Source organism: Apis laboriosa, unplaced genomic scaffold, assembly GCF_014066325.1.
Source record: "Apis laboriosa isolate Shangri-la unplaced genomic scaffold, ASM1406632v1 scaffold26_cov146, whole genome shotgun sequence".
In the NCBI taxonomy this organism is placed as follows: Eukaryota; Metazoa; Arthropoda; class Insecta; order Hymenoptera; family Apidae; genus Apis; species Apis laboriosa.
In genome coordinates this window covers 2,484,240-2,509,215 of record NW_025222592.1, presented here as the reverse complement: position 1 = coordinate 2,509,215, position 24,976 = coordinate 2,484,240, and the positions used below count along the sequence as shown (strand labels likewise).

Here is a 24,976-nt window from a genome sequence, read left to right as displayed (position 1 = left end):
AAAAATATATTACACATATATTTTTTTTATTTTTTAAATATATTGTAGATTAAATTTTTTAAACAACAAATTTTGATATAAATTGTAATCTAAGATCGACTGATTGATTTCATTTTTTAAATGTTTTCTTCATTTTTTCTCTCTTTCATTTTTTTATTTCTTTTCTCTCATTTGTTTTTTTGTATTCATTTTTTCAATTCTTATTTTTTGTAATTAGAAGTATTTCTTCAATTGAAGAAAAAATTTCAATTTTATATTATTTCGCTTTGAATAAGATAGGCGTGTTTTTGATAAAGATACTGTTATTAAACTATATGATTTTAGATTTTAATTTTAACATTAAGATTTAAATTAAAATATTTTCTATTATCTATAAAATATTTTCTATTATCTATAAAATATATTCTATTAATTTTTCTAATTATCGTTGGAGGACACTAAACAATAATAAAATTGATAAACATGCAATTTAGTTTTTTATTTTTTATTATAAATAATATATGGGAGATTTTTTAAAATGTATATGTGATATAAAATTAATAAATACGAGTAATATAAAAGATTTATTAAAGATCAGAAAGTTGATAAAGATTTATTCTATTTTATTTTATATAATTTATATAATATTTAATAATATATTTATATAATTCTATTGTATTTTATATAATTTTTTTATTTAGTTTTTAACTTCTTCTTTAGTTTTAAATTCTTTCATTATGTTTCAATATTTTTTAATTTAAGTACATTTTTATTTTAAATTTCAGATTTATATTTCACTCTTAATTTAAATAATTTTTATATTATATTTTTATATAAATAAATTAATTATAATAATTTATTTCTATATTTTTAATCAAGATATATTCTTGTAAGACTTATATATATATAAAAATTTATAGTTGAAGTATATGTTATATAGTTATTCACTTCAATTTTTATGTAGTGTAGTAAATACAGAATCGTTCCAGCCAATCAGAAAACTAGTTTAACAATAAGACGAATCAGTGCATATTATAATATTCATATTATTGAAATTAAAAATCAATAATAAATTGCGTTTTATTGACAGAGATTACATTACAGAGATTGCATAATAAGAATTCTTGCATTCTTTTATTTTTTTTATTTATCTATTTGATTATTTGTTATCACTAATTATATTATATTATGATTATATTATGAATTTTTAAAATAGGATTTGAGTTTATTTTATTTTATTCTTATATACTTTATATATTTATCGTAAAAATTTGATTTTTTCATGACGAATAATTGAAATTTAGAAAAAAAATTTTTAATGTCATAATAATAAATTATATTATTAACAAAACATGAAATAACATATATAATAAAATATGAAATATGAAATTTCGTTAATAAAACAAAATATATCAACTATGAAGTTTACGAAATGACGATAGATGGCATTATATCGCATCATGTTTTCAAATACGAATTTCTTCTCAATTTCATTTCTATTACTTATTGTTCGCTGATAAAAAGTTCTGTGGAAAAAATGGAAGTCTGATTGTTTATCTTCATTAATTTATACATTCATAAAAATATCATGCATATTGACTGATAGTGTCAAATCTATAAACTTATAATAATAAAATCATGTAATATCATGTATTTTCGAAGAAGAGCATTTCTATCATTTCTGTGTTGATTTTCATCAACCACCAATAATCTTGATGACGCCATCAATACGTTTGAGCATATGTAGTGACTTTCCTGGTATTATATCAGGGGAAAATGGCGAATGAATTTAAGTGTAGTAGGGATTTGTATTATTTAGTGAATTTCGCTAAACGTTTTATGTTTAGTCGTAACTTGATATTGAACGCGACAAACATATAAGTGAACATATTTAATTTTTAAGTTAAGCAAAAATTATTGAATTATAACATTTAATTTTGATTTGATATTTTATTTATATAAACAACGTGCAATAACTTGTGTATTATACATAGCAAAAAATGACAGTGAATAAGGATCTAGAATATGAACGAAACAAATGTACATTTCAACCTATTGAATTAACGTATTTCTTCGATGGCAGTCCAGAGAAAACAATAGAACGTCGTGAACGAGGTACAATTCAAATTTTTTCATGTGCATGAAGTTAAAAATTAAAATGCAAATTTTAATTTTTAATTGAAACTTCTTAAAGATTTTTGTTAAAAAATAATCCAAATTATTTATAAACAATATTTATAAACAATAAATTAATAGATTTTATTATTTCTTTAAAATTCTAATTTTAATTATTTGATGAGATGAAAAGAGAAAAATAGATAACAATATAAATAGTTTAGGAATAGAATTAAAAAATATTTGAAAGTATAATCATCAAATGTTTATAATGTTTTCTGTTTATATTTAAATTTACATTTAATTGATTAATAAATAATTGAAAAATGTAATTTTCATTGAGTTATATAATTTTCTTTTATTAATTGAATTATATATATTATATATATTATATTACAAATTAAATACAAATTTGCGAAAATAAATGTTCACTTTTTTTTAGTAAAATATTATCATACATAGTTTATATAAAACTATATATACTATATATACTATATATATAACTATATATACTATATATATATATATATATATATATATGTATATATAAATTTATATATTATATATATTATATATAGATTTTTAAATGAAAATCTATACATAAATAGTAAAATTTAATATTCCAATTAATGGCTGATTTAATATAACACGATTTTTTCCAAATCTTAAAAAAAATAAATATTCTTTGATTTAATATGCGGTTTTGATATGCTATTGAAAACTGATGATTTCATAATAAAAAATTAAATATTTTAAAAAATCCACAATAGGACCCACAATCCTTTGATAATACAAAAATAAATTTTTTTTTTTTTTATATGTATATATACATATATATTTTATAAATTAAAATAAAAGTAAAAATTAAAGTGAAATTTTTTTTTATAATTGAATATTTTTTTTTTTCTTATTTATATTATGTATTCAAATGATTTAATGTTTTATTTAATGTTTTATCTTCTACGAATATATCTTGAGTGATTTTGAGATATTGTATATATTTTTCATTACATATATCTTCATTTGATATTTGTTTTTTAATTTTAGAATGCTTTAGTTCAATTTTAAAATTGATATGCAATCGCTATTAGATTTCATTTATAAATTATTATAAATAATTATAAATAATATTATAAATAATATTAAGTATATAATTATATTAGATGATTTTGCAGAAATATAAAATTATGCAATTAATATTTTAATATTATAAAGTTACATAAATAAAACAATAACATAAATGAAATTATGTATTATAAATCTTTATCCATTTTTATCTGAATCTTTTCATCGATAATATATTGCTATAATTAACTATTACCTTTCTCGTCTATCGCTTTCTCGTAACTATTTTTTTTTTTCTTTATATTCTACTTTCTACACTTTCTAATTAATTTTTACTCTGGTGTAAGCTGTATTTTTATTTTCATATATTTTTCTTTTTATTAACTTTTCCGGATTGAATGGAATTATGTAAATATAAAGTTTTAATATCTAATTTATTTAATGACTTGCAAAAAATATGCAAATTAAATTACTAGGATTACTAGGAAAATCATTATCATCGATAATATATTCAATGTTTTTATCTTTGATTTTTTAATATAGATAATTCTTATGTTTTGTGTCTAAATAAAAAATTTGTGTGTAAAGCATAAAATTTTATAATAATATTATATTTATAATAAAAAGCATATAATTTTTATAATAAAACATAAATATTTATGAATGCAAAAAATTTATACAATTATAATAAACTATATTTTTTTGTTAGTTGAAGATAAAAAAGATATGAAAGAAAAAAAAACATAAATTAAATTATAAAATATCTTTGATTTGAATTGATTCAGCTATAAAATTGTTTACATACAAATTTTAAATTCAATAAGTTAGCATTCAATTTTATTTAATATAAGATAATAAAATAAGATAATAAATTTAATATAAGATAATTTAAATAACTTAATATAAATAAGTAAGAAATTAATAAAACTAAAAATACAATATTTCTTCTATTATTTCTTTTTTTCAACAAAATTAAAAATCAAATCTATAGATTTAAATTTTTTATAAAGTAAATTATATTCCAACAATATATAACAATTCCAAATTATAAAAAAAATTCCAAAAATGTAAAAACTGCAAATTTAAACTGACAATATTTTAATAATTTCAAATAATATTTTTACGTAAAAACTTTTTTAAATATCTTAATATTGATATTTTAAATTAGCAACAGTATTTTAAATATGTATTTTCTCTGTCATATATAATTTTTATATGTATATTAGTATTTATTTTATATATATATTTTATATAGAATGTCTCTTTTATATAGAATTTTCGATTTTTGAATTTTTTTCGTGACATTTCTAGAATAATTCTAATTGATAAAAAAATAATTTAAAACAAAGAAGAAAATGTATTTTCGAGTTTTTAAATATTAAAATAATCAATTAAATGCTTATAAAATTAGTTTTTTCGATTATCTTCTAAATTATTGGTTATATTAAAAAACATATCAGACAAAATTATACAGAAATATAATTAAAATATCTTTTTTTTTTAATTTATAAAAAAAGATCTAAAAAAAGAATTTTTTTCGCCAATTTTGATAATGATTTTTAAATAGTTTTTAGAACAAAAATTTGAATATTTTATTTTTTATGCATATTTTTATTTTTGCATGTAACACTATTTAAGTTTTCGAAATATTTGCAAAAAAATATTGCTATTAATAAATAGAATTTATACATATTCTTTTATATATATACATTCGCAGCTGCATAAACGTATGATTGTACTTATCTATTGTTTTAACAAACATACCATAGTAGGCAGCTTAAAATGTATAACAAATGAACCAATCAAAAAGCTATTTATGGATTATAATGGATTTGAAATGAAATTCAAAATGGGCGAAAATATAAAACAATTCTTGAATAATTAATTAATGATCGATGTTAAAATAATAGCAATATTAGCATTATATTTGATATCTATCATTATTATTTTATATTTTATTATTATTTTTCGCATTTTGTAAATTTGAAAAAGATTAAATAATATCTTGAAAAAATTATTGATAAGATTTTTTGAAAAGATTGCCATAGATGCTCAGTAATACCAGTAATTATTTTAGTGAATTATTTTTGTCCCAATATAAATCAATTCAGATTGAATTAACAATTATAACAATTGTATTCAAGCTTGATATACATTGCGGTTGAGATATTTCAAATCTATTACAATTCATGAAGAAATAAATTTTTAACTAGTTCACTTACATATTATCTTAATTGTAATGCTATTACCACATGCATTTCATATATTTATAAGTATTTTTTGCTTACAAGATATATAATTTTATATTTTATTTTTAATTTTATAAGAATATTAAAATAAGAATATTTAAAAAAATTATATAATTAAATAATGTATATAATAAATAATTATGAAATTTGAAAAAGAAAAAAATATACAAAATAATAGAATCATTATATATATACTTGTTATCAACTATAGAATAATTTAAAAAAATAATTTATAAAAAAATAGTGAAATTTGTATAAAAATAATATATTAAATTATTAAAAAAAATATATTACAATATTAATAACTTATATTATTATCATTATGTTTAATCACTTGGATTATTGGTTTCTCCATATTGCAAATTAATTTTTGCAGTTTTATAGTAGATAATTTTAAAGTTTTATAGTAGAATTCCGTTCGAATTATTTATTCTAATTTTTTGTGTTATTGTACTATATCTCATTTTTATACATGCCTTTTAATAAAATTTTTCATTAAATTTAAGTTGGCCATTTAATAAATGATAAAATTTTTTTATTTAATGCACCGTTATATTATCTTATTAAAAAAATTTTTTATTACGATATTTTTTAATAAATAGAATTAAACAATTGTGTAACAAATCTACATTTTTCAGAATTCATTTTTATAAAAATTTTACAAATTTTTTTTGAAATATTGAAATTAAGTTTTTTTATTAAAAAATATTTCAAATTTTTGTCATTTTTTTACTTGTATAAGATTTTTATAGATTATATTATAAATATAGATTTTATAGATTATATTATAAATATTATAATATATTAATATAAATATATATTATTATATTATTATAAATTGTATTATTTATTATTATAAATTGTATACATTATTATAAATTGTAATTGAATATGTTTATGTTAAGTACATAAATAATTTTAATACTTTTTTCATCCATTTTTTTATTTTGTTATAACATTTGTTAAATGTTATAATTTGTTAAATGTTATTAATCCAAAATTTTAATCATTTTTATTTATATTTTTATTTCCAAATGCAATTTCCTTAAATATTCGAGAATGATTATGTTAAATATTATGTTATTATGTTATTATGTTAAATAATATAAATAATTATATTGTCATTTTTAAAGTAATTTTTACTATAATTTTCTTAATTTTGCATGTAATAAATCCATTAATTTTTATCGAATAATAAGTTTATCGCAATATGTATGTCGCGATTTTCAACAGAAAAAATTAAAAAATATTAAAAATGTTGCTAAAAATTTTGTTTATTTTTGAAAAATATAATATTTCGATAATATTTAACACTGATTTTCTTCGATGTTTTGCATATGTTTACTAAGATAAAATTAAATAAATATAACTGTTTGTAGAATATAGAATATATATTTATAAAAATTTCTTATTGATCTCGATCAACGAATAATCCTATCGACAAAAGACTCCATATTTAATAATACAAGTCATTCCATAATAAGAACATTATAGTGTGCGTTTATTAATAATTTATTTAAAGAAATAAAACTTTATAAAATTCATTAATATTTTTTCATAAATTATCTTTTTTTATAAAAATCTCATGGACTGGATATATATTTCCATTAATTCTTGAAAATAGAATCTCGGATTGAACATGCTAAATGGAATTTGATACCGTTAGTTGTTTCAACATATACCGATATTTATTTTTCCTTTTTGAATTTTTTGAATTCCTAAGTCATCACTTTATTTGAACGTTCGTATTCGATTTCATTGCAAAAGTATTGCTACTTGTAATATATTTAATAAAATATATTTAATAATATATTTAATAAACTATATTTAATATAGATAATTATTACATTAATATAAATAAGTGCAATATACATATACGAAATTTTGCTTGAAAAATATGATAGCAATCTTTTTTAAATATCTATAAAGAAAGATTAAGCGGCGATTACATACATAGGGAAAAGTTAATTAGAATATTGATTTCTAAAATATATTTAAAAATTATCAAAATATCTTTTCTCTTAGATAATTATATCTTATATTTTATATTTTGTAATTATATATTTTGAAATTGTCAAAGTAATTATTAAATATACAATTTTTTGTAGTTCTTTTTAAAGACATATTTATTGATACCGAAAAAATCGCATATTATGATTTTGATTAAACTCTTTTCTTTTTTAATTTTTATTCATTCTTGAATGATAAATCTTATCTTATTAATTAACCATTAATTATAATTATTTAAAAATTAAAATTTAAAAATTTTATTTAAAAATTATTCTCAAAGATATAATAACTTTCAAATTTTTTTTTTTTTTTATAAAGTTTTCTATAAAGTTTTATTGCTATTAATCTCATATATATTATCCTTATTATGAAATCAAATATGTTTTTCTCTTGAACAACATTTTAGTCGCTGATCGAATGCGAAAAGTTATTCTATAAGATCGAATGCGAAAAGTACTTTTATAGGAAAAGTTATGTTTTGAAATGAAGCAAATTAAAAATTATATTCAAAATTTTAATATATTTTTGGAATATCTTTAGAATATTGGATTTATAATGCAAGGTAAGTAGATATAATAATGATATATAATAAGATTATAATGAGGTATATATAATAAGATTATAATGCAAAGTTAATTGCTTATAATATAATATATAAGTCTCAATTAATATTTTTGTACATTAACTTTTATATTTGTATTGATTTTTAGAATTTACTTTTCAAAGGAACAGATGTTTTGATCATCTTATATATCGCTCTAAAACTCAAAACATTTTTTAATTAATCACTAATAATTAACTTGAATTAATGATTAATTGTTAAGAAAATATTTCATTAAAATTCATATAAAAGAAAAATTAATAATTTAATTTTTTTAAGAAATCCATATTTTATTCATTGTCAGTTTTTTGGTTTGAAATATATATATATATAGTTATAGTTATAAAAAAGAAATGTAAACAAAATTTTGCAAATGTTAAAAAATTGTTTAAAAAAGTATTATATAAAAGAAAAATTCAAATTCATATGAATATATGTAAAAAGAATTTTTTAAATTACTTATTTCAATTCTTAAAACTCTTGAAAATTATTTTAGATTCTATATTTGAAAAACAATATTGATTATATTGTGAAAAAATAATAAGTTAAAAATAATAATAAATTCATTCGATTCACATATTTATTTAATATTTTTTTATTTAATGCCTTTGCATAAAATATTTTTTAAATCTTCATAAATGAATTTCTGTAAATAAATTCCGTGAAAATGAAAAATAGAAAAAATTAATAAATAATAAATAAATAAAAAATTGAAGAACAAAAAATTTGGATTATAATAATTTTGCATTATTTATCAATATTCGTTACATTATAAGTTACATGTTATAATTATAAAATGCATTAGTAAATTTACGAAATTAATAATCGTATATTTATATAATTATTTACAATTGATATATATCTATATCAATTTTTTTTATCTAATTCTCAATGAATATTAACTCATTTTATTTTTATTAATTTATTTTAAATAGATTTTATAATCATTATGATGATATAAAATCCAAGAACAGTTATATAATATTGAGAATTCATTATTTTACTATGCTAAATTATTTTTTTACTAGTAATGCGAAATAATTTATATGATATAATTATACGATATAATTATATTGTTTCAAATATTTTCATTATTTACTAAATCCGTTACATTTACAAAAAAATTGTATGATGCAAAAATCGCTTAAAAAAAAGCATTAAAATAAAATGAATTGAAATGATAAAGAATAACATAGAATAGTAAAATACTTGTTTCAGAATCGTCATCGATATCTTTAAGATATCTTTAAGATAAAGATGAAGAAAAAACTCTTTTACTTATTTACTATAAAAAAAGTTACTTAAACTTTTAAATTTTTTAACTACGCATTCAATAATTTCGAATCATTTTAACGATTGATGTAATAAAGAATTGAAATAATAAAGAATATTGTAATAAATATTTGTAAATAAATTATAAATATATTTATAAATTAATTTTTATTTATTACTTATTTTTTTCAATATTTATGAATTTTTTATTTCATTAATTAAATTTTGTTCGTATAATATAATTTATTAATAAGATATTTAAAAAAAAATAATATATTTGAGAAAAAGATTGCAATTTGAAAACATCTATGCAAAAATTTAATTTATATTGCGATTTTATGTCCTTCTCTTGCAGATATAAAAATTTATTCTTATGCACATAAGTCTCTATCTTAGGTAGGGGCGGGGGATTGGATGGAATAGAAATCTTTTATTCCTGTGTTTAATTTCTGCAATCTCTACATTTTATTGTGATTAGATTTTATTGTAACGATAATATTTTAATATTCGAGATAAAGATTTTAAAATTAAATTTTAAAATTAATTAAATTTTAATTAAAAATAAAATTTAAATTTTAAATTTTAAAATTTTAAAATTAAAATTTAATTTCTGATATAATTATACATTATGATAAAATTTTATATCGATTTTTAAATTTTTGTTTTAATGTATTTTAATAATATAATGTAAATTTATAATATATAATTATATAATTATATAATATATATAAATTTATAATAAATTATCGATTCTTTATAAAAATAAAAATATAATTTTACGTTTTTTTTTCTATATATTTGTTATTTGCATATAAAATCAATTTTATAAAATAAAATTATTATAAAAATTTAATTTATATATAAATATGATTAATAAAATATATGTTATTATGATGTAGTTATAAATTATAAATTATAAATATAGCGTTATTTGTTAATTTTTTATAAATTAATTGACATTTTTTTTCTTTTTTTTTTTCATTATTTCTTACTTATATTTAATATTATATCTGATAAAATAATATTTCTTTTGGATATGCATTTTATTTACTCTTTAGATTTATAGGTGTGTTATATATTATAAAAAATACAATTAAACTTTCAACATTAAGGTCATCATAAAATGGAATATCAAATAATGAATATTATATTTGTCTTTTTAATACTTATTAACAATAAAATATAGTAATATATATATATATATATATATATATATATATGCAAATGATATAAGTGATGACAACTGTTTTTTTCAATATTCATTGCAACAGAATATTATTATAAGACATATTTACATAAAAAAATATAAAAGCAAATATAAATATTGTAATCCAGAATTACAAAATAAATATTTGTAAATAAATTATAAATATATTTATAAATTAATTTTTATTTATTACTTATTTTTTTCAATATTTATGAATTTTTTATTTCATTAATTACATTTGAAGAGAAAGTAATGATTTAAAATGATATAAAGCAGAGAAAAAAAACATATTCACGTATTTAAATGTATTTTTTAAATCGGAATAATTTTTTTTAAATTGCAGAAAACAACTGGAACTTTTTGAGATGTTAAAAGAAAAGATTAGAAAGAGTTTTATTATTGATATGAATTGCAAAATATTCAAATTTATAGTTTTTCACGATTTTTAATCAATAATTGTAATAAATCTTTAAATTTTTCAATGTACTTTTTGTATATGTTGATTAATTTCAATGAAAAATTATGTATGTACATAATTTAATTAGATTTACATGTTTAAAATTATAGACTCAAGCAAAAAAGTTAAAAATTGAAATTTTTTCTTTTTTACTTGAGATTCTGACAATAACAATTTAAAAAAAATTTTTACACATTATTTATTAAATTAATTCTTTTAATAAAAAAATCAAAGTCGTTTTCTAATTTTAAAAAAGTTATTTCATTATTAAATTCCATTTTAAAGGATATATGAGTATTTTTTTTAAAGAAAAATTTTTATAATAATTTTTAATAAATATTTATAAATAATATTTATAAATAAACATGACATATAACAATATAATAAAGTAAATAAATTTCATATAATTTTTATTTTATTTTTATATAAAATTTATATATATTTTTTTAACAAAATAATCAATTTTAATGTTAATTTTAATTTTTAGAAAAGTATTTTTTAAGTGATCCAGAATTACAAAATAATATACCAGTAAAATATAAAAGTCATAAAGAGATATATGAAGATGCTGTACGAAAAGTATGTAGAGTTTTATACAAACTTAGAAAATTGCAAGAAACAGGAAAAGCGGGTATGGATGATTTCACGTAAGTTTTTTATTAATGCAAGAATTATTTGTATTTATATTAAGTGATATTTTATTTGTTCACATTATATATGATATAAATGAATTAATGCAGTTAGCATATGCTGCGAAATAACAGAAACAAAAACAAAACAAAATAATTAAAAAAAAAAAAATAATTATTTAATGATTGTGATAATAATGATGATTATGATAATGGTAAATAGTGTAATCAAATATGAATGTTAAACTTATAATAGAGAATATATATATTTGCAATACAAAATATTATTTATTTTTTTAATATTTCTATAAATTTTAAAGTAGTAAAGTAGTAAATAAATTTATACCAAATATATATAGCAAAATAATATTTTTACACATTTTTCAGTCATATTTTTGGAGCTAAACTTGGATCTGCAATATTAAAAGATGGAAATCCATTAGTATTACATTATGCCATGTTTTTACCATCTATTATGGGACAAGGAACTATAAAACAACAAGAATATTGGATAACTAGATCTTGGAATGGTGATGTTATAGGAACATATGCTCAAGTAAGATACAAGAATTATTAAAAGATGAAATTTATGGCACAATAAATTTAATCTTTTTTTTTTGTTTTAGACTGAATTAGGTCATGGAACATTTATCAGAGGTTTAGAAACTACAGCGATATACGATTCGAAAACAAAAGAATTCATTTTGAATAGTCCTACTTTGACGTCTTATAAATGGTGGCCAGGAGGATGTGAGTATAATTTTATAAATAATAAAAATGAAACATAAAATATTATATATATTGAAAATTTACTTATAAATTTAATTTCTAGTGGGACATACTGCAAATCATGCAATAGTTGTTGCACAATTATACACACAAGGGGAATGTAAAGGTATTCATCCTTTCATTGTACAATTAAGAGATGTGAATACACATCAACCCTTACCAGGTATGTAAAAACTTTAAATATAAAAATTATTTAATTTATATTTTAGAAAAAACCTAATAAATATTATTTTATTTATTAAAATTAATTTATATAAATATTTCTTTTTAAATCATTATTTATATAAATTAAAATTAATTTATAATTAATTTTTAGGTATTAAAATTGGAGAAATTGGTACAAAATTGGGAATGAATGGTACCAATAATGGTTTTCTTGGATTCGAAAATTTCAGAATACCACGAGAGAATATGTTGATGAAGAATTCTAAGGTAAAAAAAAAAAAAGAAAATATATTTATTTTTATTTTATTTTATAAAAATTTTATAAAAAAGAAAACAGTTCTATTTCTTTTTTCATTAAAACTGAAATTTACCATTATAATATAATCTTAGAAGAATAACAATAATTTTTCTTATTTTTGTATCTTATTTTCTTTTTTGCTAAATCATTTTTCCGGTGGCAGTGTGAACATTCAGGTAATATACTTATATCTATGAAAATAGAACTGTGTATAAACTGGAATTATCATTGGAAATTATAATATTCCATTTTTTTATTATAGGTTTTAGAAGATGGAACATATGTAAAAGCATTGAATGATAAATTAACATATGGTACAATGGTATTCGTTCGAGTAGTGTTAGTATATGATATCGTAACTTATTTATCAAAAGCTGTTACTATTTCGGTTCGATATAGTGCAGTGAGACGTCAGGGTCAAATAAATTCGGAGTAAGTAAAAAAATAATTATATATTCGTATCTAAAATATTTTCATATTATACTTTTCAAAGAAAATAATATTATTTTATTACTATTCTAAATGAATTTTACTATTTTTAAATGAATGCAAGTAAAAATTTTATTGATAAATTATTTTTATTGACAATATTAATTTTATATTATTTTAATATTTTAATATTAATATATTTTATAAACAAGGAAATTTAAAAATTTATATTTATATTCTTTTTTTCTTTTTTTTTATTTTCAGAAAACCTGAGGTACAAATCCTTGATTATGTAACCCAACAATACAAAATTTTTCCTCATCTTGCTACATGTTTTGCATTTAAAATAACTGCTAATTGGATATGGGACATGTACAATGTTATCAATGTTGAAATGGATCATGGAGAATTGGATAGGTTACCAGAGGTACTAATTTTATATCTTTTTTACTGAAGGATTTTTCTTTTTTACTTTATTAATTTTTTTTGTAGTTACATGCTTTGTCATGTTGCTTAAAAGCAGTTGCATCTGCAGATGCAGCAGCTGGAGTAGAACAAGTTCGATTATCTTGTGGTGGACATGGATATATGGATGCTAGTAATCTTCCAGCAACTTATGGTTTAGTGACAGCTATCTGTACCTATGAAGGAGAAAATACGGTCTTACTTTTACAAACAGCTAGATACTTAGTAAAAGTATGGAAACAAGCTGTTAATGGTCAAAAATTACCAGTTACTGTACAATATCTTTCAAATGCAGCAAAAAAAATACAACAACGCCCTTGGAGCAATAATTTGGATTATATTGCTGAAGCATATCATATGGTAGCAGCAGGGTATAATTTCTTCAAATATATGAAATATTTAATATATAAATATAAATATTCTTCGATTTTTTTATAAGATTTTTATTTTTTTATAGAATTATACGTATAGCAACGGAAAATATGGATCGTAGAATACATAATGGCATTTCTGCGGAAGACGCCTGGAATCAAACTAGTATCGAATTAGCTTATTGTGCAGAGGCACACTGTCGAGCTTTCATTGTAAAAACATTCGTTGAAGGTGTTAAAGAAATAAGTTCGATTAGTGATCAATTAAAACAAGTATTATTTCAACTTTGTGAATTGTATGTCATATATTGGGTATTACAAAAACGTGGCGATTTTCTTCAAGTAATTTAATTTTTTTTGTACAATAAAATTAATTAACTACTACTAATAAAAACAAATTTGAATTTAAAGTTCTTCATTATCTTTTTTTAGTTTTGTTCTATGAAGCAAAATGATGTCCAGATACTTCAATCACGTTTAGAAGAATTATTGATGACAATCCGTCCAAATGCTGTGGGTATTGTTGATGGTTTTGATATCTGTGATGAAATTCTTAATTCAGCTTTAGGCGCTTATGATGGTAATGTTTATGAACGATTGTATGCTGAAGCTATGAAGAGTCCTTTAAATCATGAAAGCGTGAACGAATCCTTTGAAAAATATTTGAAACCATTTCTTAAAAGCAATTTGTAAAATGTTTTTTTTTTATATTTTAATTTAAAAAATAATTTAAGCAAATTATAATTATTATTTTATATTTTATATATGAAATTTATATATTTTTTTTATATTTTATTTTTATATATGAAATTTATATATTTTTTTTTATATTTTATTTATCAAAAATTAAATTTCTTCAAATCTTTTATAATTAGCTTCTATTAAATAGCTAATTATCAATAGCTAATTATTAATATGTATACAAGATTGAAAAATATTCTTATATATTATAAGACAGAAAAAAAAATTATCGCTGTAATTATGTTAATATCGATTTCTAACATATAATAATTATAATATATATGCAATGTTGAAGATAATTTTATAAACATTTAATTTTTGTTGAATATTTAATGTTTAAAAAAAAATATTTTTTACAAATATCTTTATAATAATTGTCAATAATATTTCATAGAGATTATTTTTACAAAAAATTTTTTAGGAATGTAAGATTATTTAGGAATGTATAGATTATTCAATAAAATGTTTTAGATATGTTATAAAAAGAATGATATTTTCTATACAATTTTTACAATTAATAAAATTATATTGAAATATAAATTGCCTACTTTTTGGACCTGTAAATGCTTAAAAAAAATTACATTTTAAAATTAGATTTTTTCATACGGCAAAGTGTTTATTTACAGAATAGGAGCGATGACATACAATATTGTTCATTATATTAACATAGTGCAATTATTGTTAATTTCTGTTAATAACGTGTCATTAACATAAACGCCCGCAATAGAAATAATATTGTTCAAAATTAAGATGGAATTTATAAGATTCAATGATATCGCTTTGGTATTATGATATTAATTTTCAATTAATTCATATATTATAATATGTCCAATAAGTCGAGTCAATATACTCAAATGTATACGATGATTCATTTACATAGAATTCAAATATAAAATCAGAAATTTTTTTAAATACATAATCTAGTTTATATCTTAGAATTATTAATATAATCAATATAAACGTAACGCAATAAATATTACAAAACATATTTTGAATAATTTAATCTGACAAAAATTTGATACTATACAGCACGTTTATTACATAATTAATAATAATTCAACTAATTTATGCTCGAATGTTTTGTTTATTTGTATTGATTCGCTTATTGGACGTTTATTATAAATTTTAGGAACTTTGGAATCGTTATATTAATACAGATCAAAAATATAAATCAGTATAAAAAAAGAATCATAATTTAGTTTTTTCATTAATAGGCGATATCTTTTTTATACAAATACATATGTGTATATATATGTATATATTTGTACATATATATATATATATATATATATATATATATGTATTGACCATGAATATATAATATATAGTACACATACATATATACATATATGTACACATATATAATATGTATGATGTAGAATTTTGAGGGCAATCCAAAAGGGGAGGAGCGGAGGATCCACAATACTTATTCTTAAAAAATAATATTGTTAATTATATTGTTATCATTATTAATTATATTCATAATTTTAAAATTATTTGTCCACTTGGCCTATGGGTTTATGTCTAATATTAGACAAATTTCTCACTACTATAGCATTTTTAAGGAATACATCCTCTTATAAAATAAGATTTTATTACAATTAGTATTTGTTTCTTGTCGCATAGAACAGCGCATTTCGAGTATTAAATGAGCCACATGAAAATGCAACGCATATTTTTTACTTTCTTTACCTTTGTTGTCTAATATTTTTGTCTTAAATGCAAGTTTCTGTAACAAATTTTCTTTCTATTCACGAACAATATTTTTTTTTAAATTATTTTCTCGTACATATTACTAAATAATCAAGCAATTATAACAAATTTTTAATATATTATTTTTATTTAAATAAATTATATTTAATTAAAAAATATTAGTTCGTGAAAGAAATTATTTAAATTTTTATTTATAAAAAAAATTTTATATTTCTCCGCATTACCACCCGAAAAATTAATTACTATCTAAGAAACAATCTTTTGTCTATATTGCATACGATTATTATTATAATAAAGATTATGATTCGATTTCCAATTTCTTTTTTCTTTTATTAGTGCAAGGAAAGAAGAAGAAATATTCATAAAGGAATTCATAAAGGAAAGTTCAAAAAAGAAGAAAGATGATATAAGGGAAGAAAGGATTTTATGGAAAAGTGAAAAACGGAGAATTTAAAAATATATAAAACCGATTCAAAATGAAAAATACATTATGACAGTATTTTTTATTTAGCTTGAATCGGAGTATGATATCTATATTGATATAACAAGAATAAATTTCCTTTCCAACGATTTTCGAGTTAAAGGCAAAGCATAAAATGTATGTATGTATTCTAGAGTGTAGAATAGAATCTACACTATTGATTTTAGGTACTGTGTAATATTCTATTAATCTTAGGAGAAATAGAAGAGAGAATTAATTTCCATTCTATTTATTGCAAGTAACTTATCCTAAACACAATAATTTTTTCGACACATTATGTATCGTAACTTTTTAGACAATTTGATCTTTTTTACTTAGATATCAATATTTATTTGTGATTTTTTGCTTTTCACATAACCTGTACATCAAATAATTGCTTATTTAAATAGTTCTTCTTCCAAGTCAATTCTATCAATACACTTATTTTTACTATTTCTTATAGTATCATAGAGACGCGTCTAGATACTTTGTTATAAATAAAGCTTCCAGCCATTTTACAAATCGATAAGATCGATTTAGAAACAACAAGTGCCATTATTGAAATGCACTGATTGATAGAAATGTTATCTTGTTTTAGAAAAAACGACGCGATACCTGAAAATATTTAAACCGATATTGCTATAAGCAGTTTTCTTAAATTACAACAAATATGTATAATGTTCATTTATTTTTTTTTACAAGTTAATATAATTAAAAGAAAATTGTCTTATGCAACATCGATTGTAATACATCGATTAAATTTAAACGCTTTGCCCGTAACGTTTAATGATCGTTTAAGTAAAATAAAATAAAGATAAATTATGTTGATTATTTTAAAAAACTGGGGAAAAAGTATTAATAGCGTTAATAAAAAAGCATTTAAATCAAGCGAAAAAAGAATATTATGACAGTTCTTCTAGGCAATTGGTGTTTCTTATATATTTAAATACATGGCAGTATCGACATGATATATTTTAGTTTACCCCGATACATCGGACTTTATAAAAATGGCGCTCGTGTTCCTCCTACACAGGTAGAACACAGATTTATGATGATCTTATTGTTTAAATAAAATTGTACATTAAAAAATAGGATCCTAATAATTTTATTTATTTACACGAGAAAATAGAAATTTATCCGTCCATTGTTTTTATTATAAACAATAATATTTCATGTTAAATCTGTTTATATTTTAAATGATGTTGCTTTATTATATATATTGGTCGATTCAGGCGATAATAAATGCAACAATTCGTATACATAAAATTCATATTATTATTGCACAAAATAATGATATAATGTTATATATAAGATATTATAAAAAGTATAACATCGTATATATAAGATTATTTATGAAATGCAAATTATTCAATATTCACATTTATTTTTCAGTAACATTAAATAATATTGCGATCTAAAAGAACATTAAAAGATAGTACTATATATTACGGATCGTATTGAAATTGAGGGAATAATAAAATGATAGAATAATATATTTATGGCGAGATTAAAAATTGAATTCATGTTTGTTGTTTCAATAATAATAATAATAATAAATTTGACATAGCCTGTTCATATTTACTAAAATCAAAACGAAAATTGTTTTGCATAGAAAAATGAACGATATAATAATAATAATAATAATAATAATTTAAATATTAAAATGATATTGATTCATTATACTCGATCAGTAGCATAATCAAATATACTTTTCCCAAATAATTGATAATTTTTTAACAAATCATGTATAAGAAGTCATTTTTATTGTTATAATTTATACAATTAAAATATTAATTACGTTCTACCTGGAAAGAGGCGAACGAGACGCCGAAAATATCTCAAATAATTGAGGAAAGGAAAACGATCCACAGGATCACCTGAAGATTAAAAGAAAGATATAGGACAGATAGAAGAGAAAATAGAAGAAAAGGGAATCGCTTGGTCCTACGTGAAAAAGTTAATAAATTATTACAACGTATTTCGCGCGATACTGATCGACCGTAAGATAAATACCGCGGATTAAAATCTTAGAACAAATAGATATACACTTGAATGTTTGTCTGTGTATGCATTTTTTATATTATCTTCTTTTTCATTAATTTTTTAATATGGCATACGCATATCTCTTATAGTCAGAGATGAAAGTCGTCTGTATATAAATTTATATACGCACATATGTTTCTTTTAAGATCGGAAGGAGTAATGTCCTTGCGTATACGCAGGATATTGTTTTATCCATGGCAAATAGAATTTCTCTCGATCAGCTTTTCTCTTTAAGATACAAAATGTTTCTTAGCTTTCTTACGGTGGAAGAAGGAAACAACGAGGATACGTTATGCTCTGTTTTTTTTTAAATAAAATGGCGAATCTCTTTTTGCAACAAATGTCGTTTATTTTATTTTGATGAAGATCAAATCATCGGTTGCAGAAAACGTCACTTAAAATATTTAAAATGGCACACTGAGATTTTTATTATATAAATGGCAATTGATTCAACCATGTTTAATGAGAACAGTTCGCTTATTGCAAACGCAATTGTTTTTGAAGAATTCGTGGAAGTGAATCAATAAGAATTAATTTAAATAATCTACACATTCGATTAAATAAATAAAGAAAAATCTCAAAAATTAAGATTAGAAAATATGCAAATTAAAATTAGATATAAAACTATGAAATATTAAATCTAATTATTGATGAACGATATAAGTTTCATCTCGTTAAATAAATAATTTTTTAATATAAAAGAATATTTTATTAGAGGAGCATCGCGATTATTTGTGCCATTTATTATTCAATGAAATATACATTTAAAATAGAAAATTAAAAAAAAACAAATCAATTTAATATGATTAAATATGTAAGATTAGGAGATAAATTTTATGATTAATGCGATTTAAAATACGATATGTAAGATTAGATAAACTTTATAATTAATACAATTTCAGATATGAATATTCAAATACATATTTAATTTAAATTAATCGATTTAATATTTTTAAAATTCTTCCTAAACATTTTTTAATTAATCATTAATAATGCTTTATTTGCCTTTACCAATATGCAAACGCATTGTAATTATTCATTTCATTTATTGGATTATATATTTAATTATCTTAAGTCATATCTACATTAATAACTTATAAAATTATTAATAAAAGAGAAATAAAAATCTTAAATTATTTTTAATATCTTTATCTATCATTTTCCCATAATCATTGTTTTCTAATCATCAAGTAAATATATTATTTTTTAATTTTTAATGTTTCTAATGTATTATAATTCTAATCTAATAATTAAAATAAATTATAAATTTCCTAAAAGAAAAACAAATCTTAAAAAAGACAATTTCTTGAGATAATTTACTTTTCTCCTATTAATTATAATGAATATTTTATAAAACTAGATTTAAAAAAGAGAAAAGCGCCAGTAGACTAAAGACCCTGTGCAGTCATATTGTTAAAAAACATCTTTGTAAATCTGAAAAGCGATCCTTAAATACAAAACAAAGTAAAAAAGATGTAGATGAAAAACATAGGAAAAAAGGAGAGACAGCAGAGAAAACGTTGATAAACGAGACTATAGTTCACAGGATTGGCGTCGAAGAGAAATCATGGTGGCAGAACGATCCTTCTTTCTTTCCCTCCTTCCACCGGACCAGAATGATTAACGACATACCAACAGCGTTTATCGCCCACGAATTTTCACGCTCTCAGTCCTGTACAGGGAGGCATGTACGTATACTTGGATACGTATACGCTTCGAAATACACATTGTGTAAATGCATATGGAATTGGCGCAACCTTGCCGACGAATAGTTACAATGGGACGATCATCAGCCATCGCTCTCTTTCTTGTTCGATCAGCCCATGATAGTTATGGAAAAAAAAGTAAGTATCCGAGAATTGAATAATGAATTAGTACGAAGATATAAAATAAATTAATTTAAAACCGAGAGAAAAATCAATATTCTACTCTCGGAGGTGGACCGATGCTTAACTCAGAATACTACTCGCAACGATATACGAGTAGAAAAATAGAGTGCTATATACTTAAGGGAGGTTCCACCTCAGGATGTGATCAATTTAAAAACAATAATTATTATATGATATAAAAGCAAACATCATTAAAGCGAATAAATTGGAAGGATTAAGACGCGTTCAGATGAATGGAAATTTAAGAATTGGGAATATTCCCTGATCGAAAGTTCAGAAAGAGATTATTATGACGCTTTTCCCCGACGTGAAGGAAATCTCGCTGTGGTCAATGAACGAGGTGTTTCGTAAGACCCTCGTGGGAGATTCCGGATGTGTCGTATCATCGGCGGTGGCGCTTAATTCGGTCGAAGGACATCGTCTTTCTCGGCATGGTATCGTGGGATAAAAATGGGCGGTGCCAAAGCTAGATAAGCTTTGTCGCCTCAAGCGTAGAATTCTCGATTATGATGCGGCGCGCCTGGTTTAGGGAATGCCTGCGCCGCTGGTGATCTTCTTGGCTCATCCAAAGCATATGAACCCTCGTCCTTTTTGCGCATCCTATATACGATGAACATCACCACTAATATTGCGCAAAGCAGGCCAACTACTGCGCCACCAATCACCGCTAAAAAAAGAATTTTATTTAATCTAAAATTGTAATTAAATAAATTATATAAAAATAATATTTATACTTTAAGTTATGAATTGGGATCAGATTAATTTAATTATCTTATTATAAATTTGTATTTCTATAAATAATTATAATATTTCATTATATGAAGATATTTATATAATGTTAAATATAATAACAAATTTGCAATTAATTTTTACAAATTTTTCAAGTTTTAAGTTTTTTCAAACTTTTTTTTTTGGATTAATTTTCTCAAAATATTATTTTTATTATCTTATTTTTATTATATCAAAATATTATTTTATTGTATTTAATACCAAATGATTGATAATTGACTTCAAAGAACGTTTATAATTTATAATATTTGAAATATTTTAATATATAAGTATGGACAATTTCTTATTTAATACCGTTGAATTATTCAAAATGTTAATTATGTAATTCATTTATTATGTGTGACTACGAATAAGTTAAGCTATAATTTCGTTAGGATTTATCTTCTTGTAAATAAATATTTCCGTATGTTATTATATATTTCAAGTTTAATATATTTGGAAGTTTGTTAATAAATAACAAATAACTTCTTCATATAATTTTAATTGTGTAAATCAAGATTTCGACTTTTAAAATTATTTTTTACGAATTGCATGATTAAATGATGTACTTAATCATTATAATGATGTATTTAATCATTTTACTTACAACAAAAAAATCTTGAGGAAATCAAAATATTCCTATATTGTTAATAATATTGCATGTATTTTTATATTTATTATTTAGAAAATATAGATATACTTCTCAAAATAATATTAACAAAAATTATTATATTATTAATATTTTCAAATTTAATATCTAATTAAATCGATATTTTCATTTAAATTTAAAAATATTTTCTAATCCATAATACAATTCTTTGTTAAAAAGAATTAATTTTAGTTCATACAATCGAATCTAAAAATTGCAAGATATATTTCAGAAATTGATTTTAAATTTTACACACCAATTATGATTCACTCTTGTATTATTTGTGATGATAAAACGAATTAAAAAAGATGATGAAAATATAGACTTACCTGCCAATACACCTGGCTGAGCAAAGAAAGAGCTGCTGCGGTCCTCGTGTTTCGGATTCATGATGTATACTTCGTGGATATCGTCGGTGTTGTCCGAATGGTCGTCCTCGACATCCAAGGGCTCGATTACTTCGTTTTCGGGTCGGTTTACAGTCTCGACGATAGTCTGCAATATCGTTTAATCAGTTTAATTCAGATACTTATCAGGATGTGTATTTTTAAAAATTTAAAAATCTGTCTTAACATATATATATATATATATATACTTGTCACATATTTTAGAAGAGTTTCTTTTTAAAAATAGAAAAAAAAAATCGTTAAACAATAAATGATATTGTGAATCATAATGATCTTAAATATTAGGAAATATTGCATTAAAATCATAAGATAAAAATGATATACTGTTTCATGATTTTTTTGTAATAATTAATTATTCCAAATGATAATTCCTTTAATGATTTATCTCTTTAATGGAATTTTTATCTTTGAAATGACAAATTTAATTGCCTTAGAAAAGATAGTTGATATAGTACTATGTTAGAAATTTTGGTAATATATTGTAAGATTTTTAATCTTATAAAGGCATCTTGACAAGAGTTTGTAATTAATTATAAAAACTTTGGTTATATTCACCTGTTCCTTAGTTTTACTTGGTTCGTCGACAGAGTTTGGTACTTTTGCTGGCCTTTGAGGCGGAGGTTCTATCCTATTATTAAAGTCTGTAAGAAAAAAAAATGATAAAAAATAATTCACTATTTAAATTATTATTCTATTTTATATAAAAATATTAAACAATTAAAAAACAAAAATTATAATAAATTTCAAAATAAATATGCTATATTCAACAGTAATAAAAGATTATATATCATTTCGTTCATTGTTTTTCAAGTTCAAAGATGATCGAGAGATATCAAGTTTGAATGGGAAAAACGATAAAACGTGAAGCGTTTTCCAACTTGGCAATTTTGAAAAATGGAGACAAAAAGAGAAAACGTTTCTGGAAATCGCATGACGCGCATCATTGGTGTGCCGCATACAATGCATTCCGCGAGCTACGCTTTTATTGAAAAAATTTTGAATAAAACGATGGGACTCTTCTGCCATCGATTTCTGCTCATGCTTTTCGATCGTTGATGGAATCCACATGGATGAGTAGCTTTTTGAAAAAAACCGCCGCTGATGTTCGATTGTTTCGTAGCCCAAATACTCCAATTCTTTTTTTTTTATTTTGTCTCTAAACTGAAATACTCACAATAGAGAATAATTGCGTTCCAGTTTGATCTGTAGTTTATCGATATCGAATTTTTCAAAATTGTCGCAAAACTATTGCAGAAATTAAAACGAATCTTTTTTCATATTTTTTGGATTATTAACGTTATTACGATTGTATTTTTTACAAATAAAAATGGAATAAATGATTAATGATCTTATTTTCTTCTCTTTTTAAAAAATTTTAATATTAGATATTTATATTGCTGTTATTTTGTTATTTTTTAAAAATTAATAAAGTGAGGAATAATGAAATATATTTACCGTGATCGTCGTCACCGTCCTCGTCATCTGGACCAAGACCACTTCCGGATGCTTCAAGATCGTCGCGACCTTCGCTGCCACCTCGACCAGAACCCTCCAAAGATTCTTGGTCGTCCAAATAAAGATCGTCCGGAAAGGAATTGTATGTTGTCGAACTTCCTCCCGCTGTCCTGTCTTTTTCGTTTTGATCTTTCTGAAATAAAAAGAATAGAATTTTATAAAAATTTTATTAAGAGTAATTTTATAAAAAAATTTAATCTAAAATGAATTGATTAATATTTTTTATACATATATTTTTTATATATGTTTAATATACTTTTTATAAATAAAATTGGGAGAATAATTAAATTATATTTTGAGATAAAAGAAACAAGAAAAAAATAAAAAAATATTAATAAAATGAAAATGTGGTATGATGGTTTCACATAGAAAACGGCGAAAAGAAAATTAATTGTGTGTTTTCCTATTGAGCTATCATAAAAAACAATAAAATTATAAAAACACTATTTTATTTCTTTTTACATAGTTCTTTAATGTAGTATCTTTCTTATTAAGAGAAATAAAAACAAACGTACAATTTTTATGGTTTTTATTATAACCATTTATAACTATTTATAATATACTTTTATATAATACACTTTATAAATACACTTTTATTTAATACACTATTATTCAAAAATCATAATATGATGTGAGTAATAATGTGAATAATAATAATGAAATATAAATTAATATAAAATTGTATTAAAA

The 24,976-nt window shown here is 20.8% G+C and overlaps 2 protein-coding genes across 2 annotated transcripts in view; one reads left to right on the top strand and one right to left on the bottom strand.

Moving 5' to 3' along the window:
- Nucleotides 1-1,516: 1,516 nt before the first annotated feature.
- LOC122713706 (probable peroxisomal acyl-coenzyme A oxidase 1) lies at nucleotides 1,517-15,048 on the top strand. The gene is made up of 11 exons (XM_043934415.1): nucleotides 1,517-2,094; nucleotides 11,443-11,602; nucleotides 11,972-12,140; nucleotides 12,211-12,334; nucleotides 12,417-12,536; nucleotides 12,690-12,805; nucleotides 13,099-13,268; nucleotides 13,530-13,692; nucleotides 13,758-14,101; nucleotides 14,188-14,443; nucleotides 14,534-15,048. Exons 1-11 carry the CDS (start codon nucleotides 1,980-1,982, stop codon nucleotides 14,792-14,794), a joined length of 1,998 nt encoding a protein of 665 aa, XP_043790350.1. The 5' UTR covers nucleotides 1,517-1,979; the 3' UTR covers nucleotides 14,795-15,048.
- Nucleotides 15,049-15,432: 384 nt separating this feature from the next.
- LOC122713783 (syndecan) overlaps nucleotides 15,433-24,976 on the bottom strand; it is a 181,636-nt gene continuing 172,092 nt past the window's right edge. The window contains exons 2-5 of the mRNA XM_043934549.1: nucleotides 24,227-24,419; nucleotides 23,327-23,412; nucleotides 22,694-22,859; nucleotides 15,433-21,614 (exon numbers count right to left, since the gene is read on the bottom strand). Of these exons, the coding sequence (XP_043790484.1) occupies nucleotides 21,433-21,614; nucleotides 22,694-22,859; nucleotides 23,327-23,412; nucleotides 24,227-24,419 (627 nt within the window). The 3' untranslated portion in view covers nucleotides 15,433-21,432. The remainder of the gene's footprint in view (nucleotides 21,615-22,693; nucleotides 22,860-23,326; nucleotides 23,413-24,226; nucleotides 24,420-24,976) is intronic.